The sequence below is a fragment of the Rhyacophila brunnea genome, unplaced genomic scaffold (genome assembly GCF_057557595.1).
Source record: "Rhyacophila brunnea isolate RB1 unplaced genomic scaffold, BYU_Rbru_1.0 scaffold_1, whole genome shotgun sequence".
Taxonomy (NCBI): domain Eukaryota; kingdom Metazoa; phylum Arthropoda; class Insecta; order Trichoptera; family Rhyacophilidae; genus Rhyacophila; species Rhyacophila brunnea.
In genome coordinates, this window is record NW_028232751.1 from 23,706,593 (window position 1) to 23,722,608 (window position 16,016).

General features: G+C 33.8%; 1 protein-coding gene across 4 annotated transcripts in view; it reads right to left on the reverse strand.

Annotated features, from left to right (window-relative positions):
• Positions 1 to 16,016, reverse strand: part of Ae2 (anion exchange protein Ae2) — a 253,028-nt gene that overhangs the window by 70,698 nt on the left and 166,314 nt on the right. For all 4 annotated transcript variants that reach the window (XM_085942315.1, XM_085942298.1, XM_085942307.1 and 1 more), the window contains exons 2-4: positions 10,583 to 10,766; positions 3,073 to 3,362; positions 1,282 to 1,388 (exon numbers count right to left, since the gene is read on the reverse strand). In XM_085942315.1, coding sequence (XP_085798441.1) covers positions 1,282 to 1,388; positions 3,073 to 3,362; positions 10,583 to 10,766 — 581 coding nt within the window. The remainder of the gene's footprint in view (positions 1 to 1,281; positions 1,389 to 3,072; positions 3,363 to 10,582; positions 10,767 to 16,016) is intronic.

The following is a 16,016-nucleotide window of genomic DNA, read 5'->3' on the forward strand; positions in this document are numbered from 1 at the left end:
TGATTCATTTCATAACGATAAAAAAGATCCCATCTAAATCGTGATTCAACTCTTCTCTCTTCTTCTTGGTCGTGCACTCATAGCTGAGGATCGTGACCACATTTAAATTTCACCATCCTTTGAGCGACCAAGACTTTCCATCCTTCTCGATCTTCCGCTTCTCTCAGGGCAGAGTGGATGGTGCCCCCCAGTCAGCTCTTTCACTTGGTCGCTCAATCGCGCAGACGCTCTTCCTCTGCTTCGCCTTCCCTTGAGGCTACCCAAAACTACCATTCATACAGATCCATACAGATTCAACTCTAATTAATAACAATTGTTATTGTTGAAAATATGCCATTCATATAATTACGAATTTGAATTATTAATCCAGCTTAACTTCTATCGTCGTGGTTCAGAAAACATTCCTACATACATCCCTTTCAATCATAATTGCTTTACATACCAATTAGTACCTATATACCTACATTTATATATTTATACCTCATTTATGTAGTAGAAGTCATTGGTACTATCTAACAGGCCAACTAACAGTGTTGTTAACAGACGATAAAAGCGAATTTACAAAATATTCCTTTTGATTTGTCCACCCAAATATTATTTTATTAGGCATATTGGATTATCCCCTTGTATCATCATTCTAACAGCTAATTTATTTTATCCTATGTACAACAGCGTTTTCCAAATAAATATATTTCCGGAATATCAACTAAAAGGTTTTTCTCTTAATTAAATGATAATTATTGTATCAGATCTTTTATTTATTATCATTAGATACTTGGAAATTGTTTTCCAGAAAAGGTGTAAAACGAAAAATAAGTATTATCACTATTACGAATAACTTAAAATTATTGATTCCTAACCCATGGGTCATGTTGTTTCGAAGAGGTTATCAGTTACTATTAAACAATTATGATGAAAAGTAACATTTTCATACACTGCTAATTTACTCCACGGATAGTAAAGAAAGTCGCCTGCGGCGCTATTTTATTTCACGTATATTAACATTTAAATGTACATATGTAGCTGCGCGACGTGTTCTGTGTATTTTTCGATTTTTATTATATTATAGACCCTAGGGTTCCGCGGGATACCAGTTGGAAAACTCTGCTGTGGAACATCATGCTACCCTTAGCAATCGGTGGGAGCTGACGGGTGCTGACCAAAATTCATGGACTGGGAACCCGTGTCTGGATGTGGAGGCCATGATCTGAATATACCTAAGTAATCGTCGATGTTTTTCAGTTAGTAGGTATTCAATTATAAGTATCGATAGAAACTTACCTTTTCCGTCGTTTCTTGTTCGCGTCCAGTTTTTGTGGATCGAACTGAACGCGCTTGTCGATTGGAGCTCCGAAGCTATCCTCCACTGGAGAATCCAACGCAGATGGCTAGAAGAAGAAATAATTATTATTTACATCACCATGTGAGAACCTCACCATATCTATCAATAATGGCTTCAGTAATAAACCTGAAAGTCGATGAAGGAAAGGATAGTTTTATTCCTTGTGCCACAAAATAAAGGTACTTGACTAGATTTATACTATACCTACATAGCTAGGTACCTACCTACATACATATTTAGCTAAAAATAATAATAATACATAAGATTTAATAAGGTAAATACTAGTCCAGGCCAAGATCTGTCCGTAAAAAAAATGTAAAAACTATTTGAATGTTGTAAATAATATACTTAAAAACATTTAATGTTTAGGTGTCTTGTATTCTATTGTATTCTATTCGTGGCTTAAGAACCTCCGTGATTGGGACGAGTGCAGCTCCACTGAACTGTTCCAGGTAGCAGACGACAAAGATAAGATCGCCTTGATGGTGGCCGACCTCCGCTAGGGGATGGCACAATAAGAAGTATTCTAATACTACAACTGAAAAAATACTGACTATGTTTGGAGGAATATTGGAATAATTTTGGAATGTTTCATCGGAAGTAGAGACGCACGGTCAAGTATAAGGTAGTGTTTTTTTAAAATACGCCATTTCTTTTGTTATTCCCCAGTGGTTAAGCTACAACATACGGCCGTATCCATAAATTGACAAATTAAAATTGAAGTAGGGAGTAAGATCATGTTAACGCGCGTGTTTGAACATGTACCGTTTAAAAAAATAAAAAATAAATTCGGTTAGGTACATGTTCAAACACGCGCGTTAACATAATCTTACTCCCTACTTCAATTTTAGTTTGTCAATTTGTGGCTACGGCCGTATGTTGTCGCTTAGCCACTGGGGAATGACAAAAGAAATGGCGTATTTCAAAAAAACACTACCTTATTCTTTGGTCAATAATTATTATAAAGCAATCATTATTCGTAGTATATTTATCACACTTGAATGGTCAAAGACATAGCTTATAACCAGTATCTTTAGAATTATCTTCAAATGTGTTAAACTTGCCCATTTTTTGAATAATAAAATGCCTAATTCTTGTCAAATTTGGGATCACAGAGATTATCAATATAATTTTTTATCGTAAATATTTTACAAAAATAATCTCGTCATAAATTATACTAATGCTTTTATAAATGCGTTTAAAAATTAATAAATGTAAAACATTTTAACACCGCTGCACATGGACGTACTGAAATATGACTATATTCTAAAACATTAGAGTGAGAGGTTTAAAAGAACACTATTTTATGTAATAAAAATACTTTTTGCAGTCATCAAATGTTTAAAATAAATATAAAGGATAACAAGGCTTCAAAATTATATAAATAGATTATCTATAACGTTTAAGGAATGTCCAGGATCATGGTTTGAAAATGCAATAAAAGCTCTATTTTGACCTACGCTGAGCACGTCCGCCTTTAACCAGTAGAAAATGCACCCCTGGGATTTATCGAAAAAAAATAGTAAATCGAATTTAGTAAATGATTGCCCATTTATTTGATTAAAATTGTACCTCAAAATACCTATTCAATATTTGTATAGTTTACGTACCTATGTAGATAGAGTTATACCTATCACCCAATAATGTACTACTAATATTTGATATTTATAAACTTTGTATCTACATACTTATCTAAATTTTGAATGCAAATATGGAATTAGAAAACGAACCTGTAAGTCAGCTTTAGAAGGATTCTCTTCATCGTCAGTTGTAACTGTTACAGCTATTTTTACAGCTGCTTCAGGAAAGTCATCTCTGATTTCTGAAGAATCGACGAGTGGCTGGTCTGCAGGACTCTCCTGATCCGGCTGCTCCTCAATGGTTGATCCTGAGTACTCGAGCTTGTTCTTAGTGGACCCGGCTGGAGCGGCAGCGGTAGAGCTCGAGGCATTGCCAGACCTCTTCGGGGTCCTGGATCTTATGTGACTCAGAACATGAGGGAAGCTTCTCTTGCGGTGGGCTACAGAAAAAAACAATATGTCTAAGTAAATACTTTTCATCCTAAATAAACACAATTTCATTATGCAGAAGACCAAACCTAAGGACTTTTGAAAACCTCGATTATCGAACTTAATGTTTACCAAATTTTTCACTCACGGTAGCCGGTTGGTAAAGAGACCGTGTATGGTGTCCCAGATCGCGGATTCATTCCGGTGGCTGCAATCAACGTGTGTCTGATCCAGATCCAGTGCAAGAATATAATGGGTCGGACGAATGGATAACAAATTTTTCCCGTAAAATTATCTGTCAATATAACATCCACTCTATAAAAACCCTTTAAAAAGTTACTTTACATTACCAACAGCATATTTACTAACCAGTTCGTAATCCCTTAAGAAAATTGGATAGTAATTATTTAATTAGGTACATACTTACCTAATTGAGACACATTTACTTTTGGTAAAATTTTACTTCACAAAGTATACAATTAATTAAATTAAATTGCACAAATCTGTTTCCAGTTAATTGTTTATGGCGTTTAATTTATTATTGTTTAATTTAACGAATTTAATTGGTAGGTACCTACATATTTTCCGTTTAAGGGCAATTTGCAACTCTTTTCTCCTTCCTATACTATGTTTTGAAGAATTATTGAAATGCATTTTATATATTATCGAAGTTGCAAAGTCAAAATGGCGTTGTACGTTGTGAAGGATTCAAAAATAAGTTATTGTTTAGAACAGTGACGTTCCTAGACAAAATGCCGCCCCTAGGCAGCGCCAAAATGCCGCTCCATTTTTATACAGTATTTTTTATCATCCTTTCATAACTCTAATATATAATAAATGTATTGTATGGATACATTAGATACCTACTAACAAAATATATATCACGAAAACATACAAAATTAAATTTATAGATATTTACCTCAAAAAGTGAGATTTTTTGGCGTTGGTAATACAGTGGCTTTTTACACATTCCGAACCTGACAAAAAAATTACAGTCTTGTTAAACCTTTTATGTTAATCAATACACTTTTTTTCCAACCAGTGAGCTGATTTTTTATAAGGAAAGATATTATCTTCGTTATTAAGTAGGTACTCAGCTTACGTAGCTATTTCTATATATACCAAATGATTCTCCTCGATTTGCCGCCCTTCGAGTAACTGCCGCCCCCAAGCGACGCTCAATCTGCCTACCCACATGGGACATCACTTCGCTTCACTGCATGATAATTATAATAATAATAATAATAATAATGTAGAATGTTTAGTAATATTTATGTATTTGATTTCCGAGAATTGCTACACTCCGGTAACACGAGTAAAACTCAAAGTACGGACTGCATAGCAACAGCTCGTTGAAAATATAAAGGAATGATCCGGATAACAGAAAGCGTGAAGAGGTAAATTTATTTACACTGGTTTAGAATTTCATTCATCCGAGAATTATTTCTTTGCTTTACTGTAAAATTTTAAAATGTCTTTTACATTTTTTAGCATAGTTCTTAGTACCTACATGCGGGTTTGTTGTCGCGTACGTCGGTTCCGCTCTGCATAAAAAGTTCCAATTGAAACAATTTAAATGACAGATTTTTTTTCTGAATGATTAGAAATTAAAAGATCGTTGGCATTGCTTATGGCGGCATTAAGTTGTTTTCAATTAGCGCCGCAGGAGGACACATCAGCAGTCGGCAACCAAAGATTATCCACTAAACGCCTTCACTTTAATTTAAAACAATGATAACTACGCGTTTAATTGTCGTCCAAAATAATCATTAATTGTATTAAGTAAGAGCGTTTATTATTCTAAGATTGGTCCAACATTGGAAATCATTTTGAATGTGACTGACAATTATTATTTTATTTATATTTAGTCGCAAGTCGCAAACCAAATGAATACAACTTTTCGTTACATACAGTATAATACCTTCTTACTAGAAACTTAAGAGCATACTTCAGTGAAACGGCAAATAATTTTCATAGTAGGTGCGACGAAATTTCTCACCAGTCGCCTATCGGAGACAGACAGCCGAGGTGTCCGCAGGTCGTTTTGTTTTGTCATGGCGTCGGATGAAAATATTCTTAAATCGCGTAAAGATGTCTAAAAAACTTTACGTATATACTTAAAAAAGAAAACATTTCAATGAATATACTATTATTATTAGTAATACAACAATAAACATAACATTAAATGGACGCATGTTGGATTTTTATGACAAATTATATTTCGTTCGGCACGCGTCATTTGCACAATCCGCGCATCGCCTAGCCACGATCTTTTTAGACCATGCCTCAACTGAGGTATAGCCTTAAGGGAATTAATAAGGAATTGTAGTTAACCATTCAGCGGCAAAATTGTTTTTTGCATACTAAACTCCCATTGAACTTACCTACTTTATTTGTCCAACCACGGATTCGATCCCGTGGCCCATGGCTTCACAGACTGCCTCTTTATCAAACGTGGGTGCAAAACGAGCTGTGCGAGTGGCTGATAATCATTCTTCAAAAAATGATTATCGTTATGCCCTGCACCTTAATTATGTTAACTACCCACATCTACGTTTAGTGATCTACTAGTTCTGATGATAGAATTACGTTTTACAATTTATCGTACTGATAACAGCGTGACTGAACATGAAACAAAAATGTTGATACCACGTTTTTATTAGCTCGTATTCTTGTTTGTCCGGTACAGATTTTTTCTTGTGTGTCCAGTATAATTTTTTTCTTGTTTGTCCAAGATTTGTATTGGACGTTTGAAGATTTTTAACTAACTTCCCGACTAGCTAGACATTTGAAACTTATAGAATATATCAGAACGACGACAATGCATTTTTTTAATGCTTTTAGCAATTTTTAAGCAGAATTGAATTCATTTTCAGTTAATTCTGTTTTGTATGGAAAGTTATTATTGTTGGTTGCTAAGGGGATCCTAGCAAATAACTTTTTAATATATACGTGCGTTACTATGGAAATCAATATGAAATGTCAAAATGACATTTCAGTATTGTATATTTATTAATACATAGAATTGTCAAGTTTATATGATTCAACAGAAAATTTAAAAACGTGGTATATAGCTGTTAGACAAGTTGTGTCTTTCAACGGAGACTTTGGAGCAAACCCTGCGATTTAACATTTCAAACATTGTGCCGGATATTGATTTATTATGTATTATCACCCCCTCTCGTTAAATTGTTTTTGTAGGCTGTAGCTGTAATAAATTAAGTCATTTTTTTTTTAAATTTTTGCTTTACAAGCAAGTAGATGTAATGTTCTATTATGTTTAATAAAAGTGTACCTATAATAATAATTAATGTTAAATAAAGTACTGTTAGTCACTAAAGACTAAAATTTTTGAGGAGTGGAGCCATGGATTTATTTTTTTGATTTCGGAGGCCGTGGTAAGAAAAAGTTTGAGAAGCACTAATTTAAAAGATACATAACCATAAATAATCGGCATTATTATTGGAAATATTTAATCATGACCTTGGCCAAGGTCAACTGTCGAGAAACCAGAGAAACTACACACATCTTCAATATTATTAATTACTAATAATAATTGTAGTTACAAAATGACACTTAGCCATCATTTTGATAAATCACCAACTAGCGTGCTGATAGCCATGTTTACATTCCGAGCTTAATCAAAAATGGCACATGATATTTTTTTTTAATTATCTAATACTAATATGACGTATTAAAAGCCATGTTGATGTTTTGTCAACCTTCACTTTCCCCACATGTTTTATAAGGAACTAGCTTAAATAAAATCATCTGTCTTGACAAACCTCACGTATCTTCTGATAAGCAAGGCAGAGGCAATTTTCGCGGCTACATCCACGTAGCTTTTGGCGACTGCATTTCATCATCGTCCATGCAGACTACAGCTCCAAACTCTACGCCTACAATGATTTTCCACTAAATAATCTGTTACTAAATCAAATAATATTGAATGCTGAAAAACTTAATTAGGTATTGACATTTTTTGATGTATCAGTATTTTTTTTATTAGAACGACTGTTCTCTAAAATTCACGTTTACCCATACAAAGTGACGTGGTGTGAACAAAATAATATACGGTGTTATGCATGTTACGCCGAATGTACGAAATTGACTATTACATGAAATGAGCAAAATTTTGCCTAATTCATGCAATAGTCAAGCCCGTTGCCTTATTCATGAATTAGGTAAATTATCTGTCGAGTGCGTGAATTCGCCAGGGTATGGAATTCTTAAACTGTCGACATGACAGTAGAAAAAGTAAATTTAATACGGATAGTTTTATTAGTTATAATTGGACGCAATGTAATATTATTATTATTAGGTTATGTTAGGTTAGGTTTTGTAATTCTGAATTCAACTGAATGTCCATTTTGGGGTTAGCTAACAATTGTCAACAAACTATCAAATCATACTATCACAAACAAACAATCGACCATTGCACGATTGATACCCAGGTACGAATCAAATCGCGAAAATACCTTTTAATAAAATTCTTCCATTATTATATTATAGTTCTAGATTTTTTTGGGCATAGTAAATGGATATGAACGTCATTATAGTTATTGATTGGTATATTTTTATATAATCAATGACATTTGACACATTTGGTTAGTTTGATTAGTTGCAAAAAACACCACCGGAGGGCGACCATCTATTTTGACCAATGCATGAGGATTTGACACATTTGGTTTAGTTGCAAAAAACACCACCGTAGCGCTACTAGCTAATTTGACCAATGCATGAACTAGGCAAAAAAACTACTGCTGAATTCACGCATTCAGCAGATATTTTGCCTAATTCATGAATAACGCAACGGGCTTGCATTTTTCATGATTTAGGCAAAATATTGCCCATTTCATGTAATAGTCAATTTCGCACATTCGGCGTAACACATACACCATCGACAATGCAATAACATGGGAATACAGCAGTTAAGAATGACTCATTCGAGGAAACCAACCATTTCACTTAACTGATCTCCTTCGTAACTGCTAACAACGAACTGTACACAAATTTGAAACATAAATCAGAAGACAATATATACAAACGACCAACAATACAGTGTTATTCTGGACTATGTAAAACATCTGGAATCCATAGTGCTACTCGTATCTAGTAACACGAAAATTTCTCTGACTACAAAACGCTCCGAGTCATCGGTGACAAAAAGCATTGTTTCCTATTCGAAAGAAATGTCCTGAACGTGTAAAATGATAATATAATGTGGCGGATACGTCACAAGTCTACAAGAAATTTGGTAAACGGAAAGAAAACATGAAAATCTCTAGTAAAATGGGCTTGCCCTGTATACGAATGAACTTGGGATGATCAGTCCGGACACACATGGGCGGAGAAGTTTTATGAGACCTGGGTGCGATTGAATAAGCATTTACTGGGCCGGCGCCATCTGTGAAATGGTTTCAATTCGAAACCTGAATAATTCTTAAAGAATACTGGAAGTCGGAAAGTACATTCTTGTCTTCAATTCTTGGCTTGATTTAAGCCAACCTTCTATATTTATTAAAATAAATTAAAATCAGATCATCATAGGTGGCAGTTGTTTTGCTCATTTGAACGAAGACACTCTCTCTCTCTCTCTCTCTCTCTCTCTCTCTCTCTTTTTGTGCTTTCTTATCTGCCCTCCGTTTTATACTGCACATTTTCGAACTCATTCTGAGAACGAAAAAATCAGACAATTTAATTATTGAACAAAGAAAGGAATTTTCGGTAACCGGACAAAACAGAACATGACAAAACAGAAAATGACAAAACAGAACATGACAAAACAGAACAGTGACAAAACAGAACAGCCAGAGGGGAAAAATGAAACATTAATTTTTGTGGAATCTATTTAGGTTAGGTTAGGTCATTATTTTATTGTAACTAATCACGTAATCATTTTGAATATATTATATTGATTAAGATGAATTATCCTAAGCTTACCGACAAAGTCCAGTTTATTTAAGGCTTTCTAGCGATTAGGAATACAGAAAGTAGGTATATAATTTGATTTATTACGGCGTATTGAAAATCCGTGCTATTAAAAATCTAACAACATTATAGAGATAGGATAATTTCAATATTAAATTTATATTTTTCCTGAAAGGTCATAGTTATATTTAGCGTTGTTCTGTTTTGTCATGTTCTGTTTTATCATGGAACCGAATTTTCATGTTTTATACGTAAATAATTATTACAATTCTGCCTTTCTCGTTAGCCGGGGGTTTTAAACTTTGCGTAGGTAACGTTTAATTTATTTTTGGCATATGTATCTATATATAGTACGGGTCATGAATATATTATTTTCACCAGCTAGGCACCTAAACAGAACATTTATTTACTCCGGTATATGGGCTGAGAGTTTATAGTTAGGTGCATTACGTACCTACATTCATAACCGCATTTCTCATCTTTCAAAAAGTTTATGGCATCTTACAATCAACGCTCGACAATAACATATTAAATCAGAATAGAAATCATTCTCGTACATTGCACGTTATTCCTGCGAAACTCCCTGACCCGATACAACTTTAAAATGTAGGTACTAATACAGTGATGCCAACCGTAATACAATTAAAGTACAATACTATAACTTTAATTCCGCATTCCGCGAAAAATGTAAAATACTATAATTTTACGCCAAATATACCAAAATACTATAATTTTAAAGGATTCAAGACAAAAATGTTGTTGCTCAACCTAATATAATAATATAACAGACTCTATTATCAATGATTTTCAGTGTTAATTCTTGATGGAGTGACATTTTACTATAAATAATAATCATTCCTTTTTAGTTATAAGTTTATGTGTACATATTCCACTGTAAGTATATAAATTCCGGCGTCTTGGAAAGCTGCTAAATATCGTGCTCTACGAACAACGCATCATCTCAATGCTATACGGCTATCTATTTCATATATAACAGCTCACGGTAAACTGAATTAGGTATGGTAAGCTGCATACGTACAATTTACATGTAACCGAATGAACCGTTCTTCTTGGATTCTAGATTCTTGGACGCGCCGTGCGGTGTCCACATGCTCTAACCGAGGAGCGGATATGGTCGAAGAAGAATATAATATGAATATAGAATCAATATAGATCCACCATGAATGATATTACCCGATTTGATTAAATTGTTTGTTATTTCACAACAAACATCAAAGCAATCTATGTCCCTGATAATCGAGGTGTAAAATTAATTTCTTATATAAATAACTACACTTACAGTCCTCGAGGGTGACACTAGATCTCCGCGGCGCAGATTCATCAGACTGCTCTGAGAGCTGCGAGATGGTGAACTTGTCCTTCTCTGTTGACGAGAAGACATCCTCCAGCTCGTCGTCGAGTTGCACCACATCGGACTGGTCGCTCCCATCTACCACCGGTCCGCCAGCATTGTCCTTATCCGCCTGCAATGTAATTGGTAAGAATTAGGTATCGTTGCGATTTGTAGGCAAATTCGCCTTTGAACTTAGAACATATTTAATTAGCACATCTCTGTGTTGGCCAGGGCTTTCAAAATACCTAACCATTTTATGTAAAAAGGATAACACAATAATTATAAGATAAAAAGAACTTTTTATATACAACGTTTTTAAATTTTGTGTTGAATCATATAAACTTGACTTGACTAGCTTAAACGATCAAAAGAAAAATTATTTGATAGAAATAATACTGAAATGTCATTTTGACACTCATATTGATTTCAATAGTAACGCACGTATATATTAATAATTTCCTAGCAATCAATAACAGTGGATTGGATTACGGACTTTTTCCGAAATAACTTTTCATACAAAACAGTATTAACTGAAAATGAATTTAATTCAACTTAAAGATGGCTAAAAGTATTTAAAAAATGCGTTGGCATCGTGTTATGATATATTCTAAAAGTTTCAAATGTCTAGCTAGTCGGGAAGTTAATTAAAAATCGATTGCAAGATTTGTATCGGACAAACAACCACCGGACAAATAAGAATACGACCTAATAAAAACGTTGTAAAAAATCCGCAACAGCCTCTGAAGCGGGGTGCAAATCCTGCGTCTCAAAATCTGAAAATCAGAAATCAGAAAATATGCTTGAGCAAAAAAATATGCTCTTTACTTGGCTTTGTATATTAAGATGGCGCTATATGTTGGCAACGTAGAGAAATGAATGTGGTAGTTTGCTTTTTACTTTATATCTTACTTAATACTTTTACTTATGCTACAAAATTAATTTATTATTTTTAAATAGCTGATGGATGAAGGCCTCCGCCAATTCCTTTTATTTCTCCCAGTCTTTAATGTTGACGTGCCTCGACTATTCGGTGAACATGAACGGTTTGATGAAGGAAGGGCGGGTATAACTTGAAAGTACTCCAATACAAACCAATGAACAAGAAAGCATTACGCGATATAATAGATGTCGTCAAACCAATTTTGTCAGATAAGATTTTGTAGGATTTCCCACACAGAAGCCTACAAATTCCCGTTTAGACCAACAATCTAGATTTTGAGTGGTCAACAGTTGACACATAATATCGATACAAAAAAATTCGTATTGCCTATCACGTAACCACAATTTTTCAAATGTTAATAAACCCGATTCATGGAATAAAATTACAAAAAAAGCAGAATCAATGTGATTCAAATACACTGAAAAAGGGAGCACATCAATGAACTTCCGTAAGTTGATCATGTCATCTGTAGTATTGTTACCATGTACATTTCTATGAATACTGACTAAGACGCGAGATTCCCGCACCAACCAGTCCGGACCAAGATAATATATCTGTACGTCAACGAACGTTCGCGCAGAATCATTCGAAACTATTGCACGTCCACACAAATATATTATAGTTTAGACAGACTATATTATCGAACAAATGTACGCGCTTTAATAAAAAAAAAAGATTCCACGAGATCACAGGTCACTAGCACCGATGAAACACTATAAAAACCCCCAAAATGTGGCCACACTTGTCTGATAGTATTTTTGCACAATTTATTCATCCACAGCAGAATACAAGTTTGTAACAAATTTTCATTGCATCCAATGACATTAATATGGACGAAGCATCTGGAAAAAAAATGACACTCACTTTTTTGTCGGGTCTGCCGAATGGCACAATCTGTTCTAACGACATGTTTGGCTGGATTTATTATCTCCTTCCAAATAAATAATAATTTAATTATTACAGATACGTTTACAGATTATAATTTAGCAGAATGAAAGCAGTCGATTGGGCGGAGTGGAACGATAACCTTACGGTTAAATCTTTGATAACTGACTGACATATTGATGTCATGTAATTGAGTGTTTTATACAGATTCGATACAATAGAAAATGCTGCATAAACTATTTGGATATTTTTGATAATCACGATTATTGGTAAATTATAAAAAATTGAATTTAATTTTTAGTCAATTAAGCAGTTTTAATAATTAGTACGATTGATTTTCATATAAACAATTTTGTGCATATCATGAGTTTTGTAAATTATAAATAATTATTTAAAATAATTATTTTGCTAAATTAGCTTTCTGTTAAAAATTTATTGATTCACATAAATCGCTTGTTCTACTATTTCAACATTGTTATGTTGCAAGGTACATTGTAATTATAAATTAATTTCCTGCCGAGTCATGTGGATGGTAGGGTATTGACCCCTACATTTACAATAAATGTGATATTGCTATAAATTCCCGATGCTTTTTGTCGGATCTGCCGAACGGGTTCGCTCAAATGAACATTGACACTAGAAACACTGTTTTAACGCCATTACAATAAAGGTGATATTGCTACAAATTCCCGATGCATGATATCGCATAATGGAAATTGCGTGACGTCTACCTATACATGTGCGAATGTCGCTATGCGCGAATTTACTTGCTAGCTACTGTAGTTATTTATTTATTTATTTATAAAAAGAGTATTACGGCATTACAGCTATTGGCCAATGCGCCATAATACATAATAAATACAAATGTATAAAAATATCTTAATTACAAATAACAATAAAAAGACAGCATGTGTAAATATTAATGAAATATGATAATTTATACAATTATAAATTTAGCCTATTTAATACGTCCACAAACATTATATAGCTAATAAAAAACAAATCAACCTTTATGGTGCCATCAAATAAGCTAATTGCACGATACACAGCATCGTGAAACATAACATCTGTCCTGCGACGAGGTATCTTGAAGACCGTGGAGCTACGAGTGATATTGGTGGGAACATGAAAATTAATATTTGCCAGTATATAAGGATTGTAAATGAACCCACGAAGAAGTAAAAAGAAATGCTTTAAAAGAACAATCACTCTTCGGGTAGACAGGGATTGCATTGATAGCATACCCAGAAGAAAACGAGTCGGGAAATTCATTTTATTGTCATTATCATAAGGAAAGAACCCGCATGTTCTTAAGTAGAGAAATCTTAGAAATCTATTGTGGACTCGATCCAACTTAATTGTGTGGATGGACCTATTAGGATTCCAAATAATGCTGGCATATTCAAGAATACTCAACACAAATGATACGTATAATGTACGTAGCACTCGGACATTTTCGAATGATTTTGAAACCCTCATTACAAAACCAAGCATTTTGCTAGATCTAGTACTGATGTCAAGAATATGCTGATTGAAAGTGAACTTTGCATCATACAATACACCCAAATCTTTTATCTCCGTTACCCTACTCAATATTATACCAGACAATGTGTATGGGAACAATAAGGTGTGCCTTGAACGACTGAATGAAATAATATTACATTTGGAGGTAGCGAATTCAAGTTTATTCAATATAGACCATTGCGAGATAGCATCTAGGTCAGACTGCATCATTGCACAGCATAATGGGGTTTCAATAGTTCGAAAAAGTTTAAGATCATCTGCGAATAGCAAACAAGAAGAATTGGTTATAACTTTGACAATATCATCAAAAAATATTAAAAACAAAATTGGGCCAAGATTTTTAACCTTGAGGAACACCAGAGTTTGTTCTAAAAATCCGCGATTCATTCCCATGGTAATCAAAAAATTGACGGCGATTTTTCAAATAAGAAGCAAAAAAACATATTATAATATATGACGCGCCAAATGTACAAAGCTTTTGTAATAAAATATCGTGATCAACACGATCAAATGCCTTGGAAATATCTGTGTACACAGAATGAACTTGAATTGACTTATCCATATAATTTAAAATAAAATTATTATACACTATAAGATTCGTTACTGTGGACCGCCTAAGTCGAAAACCATGCTGCGAATCGGAGAGGCGAGAGTCTATTTGACGGTTGATGTGTATATGTAATATCGATTCAAATAATTTACAAGGAGCCGAAAGAACTGCTATTGGCCTATAGTTAGAGATCTCTGATCTATATCCCTTTTTATGAAGCGGCCTTAGGCGGGTTATTTTCCATGCATCAGGAAAAGTGCTTGATGCTATGATTAAATTAAATATATGTTTAAGCGGAAAGGATATATGTTCGTAACAGCCCTTAACAACATAAGGTGGCAAGCCATCTGGACCAAATGAACTTTTGGGAGACAAATTTGAAAACCCATATTCCATATCTTTCTCGCCAAAAGCTGAGATTTGAATATCTTGCGTTGCAGACGAAGGACCAGCAGAATCGGGGTCAAGTAGCGGTTCTATTGAGCTATAAAGTGATTCAAAATGCTTAGCAAATGCATCAGATATACCATGGTTCTCTATAGGATCATTATTCAACGTCATCATGTCATTGTTTTGTGTACTGAGTACATTGTCCATTAATAATGTCATTGATTGCATCACAATATTTGAAATGTTCTTACAGAAAAACAATTTTTATACAATGTGCATTTATTCATGGACATAATATGTATAATATAATATGTACCTTGGTCTGCGATAGACATAAAAGACATCAATCCTCTCCATAATCGACTTTTTTTATTTGTTATAATTTCAATATATTATGTAGTTACTTACTTACTTACTATATCTACAGAGGGCACCTAATATATAATATTATATTGTTCTGACTGCAACTAAAAATCTATCAGTTCTTGAAATTTCTACTGTGTATGATTGGTTCACTGATAGGTACTGTGTGGCTACATTTCAGGACATGGAAGTGTGCCACTGGAATCTTGTACATAGTATCTATATATGAAGCGCCTAGTTTCAAAAGCCCCTAAAACGGTTTTTGAAAATTTTCGAGTTAGATATGTAGTTAGATGGATATTTTTGTGACCTATATGATGACCTAAGATTGGACTTTAAAAAACGTCAAAATTCGTCAATACGTATGATCAAAAATTATTATAAATTTCAAAACCCGCTAAAATGGTTGGGTGTGCTTTTCAAATACCGCTAAAATGGAAAGCCAAAATACTCTTTAGAATGTAACGAATTAAAAAATAAATACACAAAGTTCACAGATTTAATAGATATGATTTTTTCTCATTTTTCTCAAAACTACCTAAAATCGTTTTTCTCATTTTTCTCAGAACTACCTAAAATCATTTTAGGGTCTTTTGAAACTAGGCGCTTCATATCTACGTTTATACTGTTTATATAGGTATAATGTCAAAATATCTACTCAAACAGCAGTTACAAATATATGGTGGGTGGAGATTTTTACACCTTATTTTAGTTTAATTAATACAAAA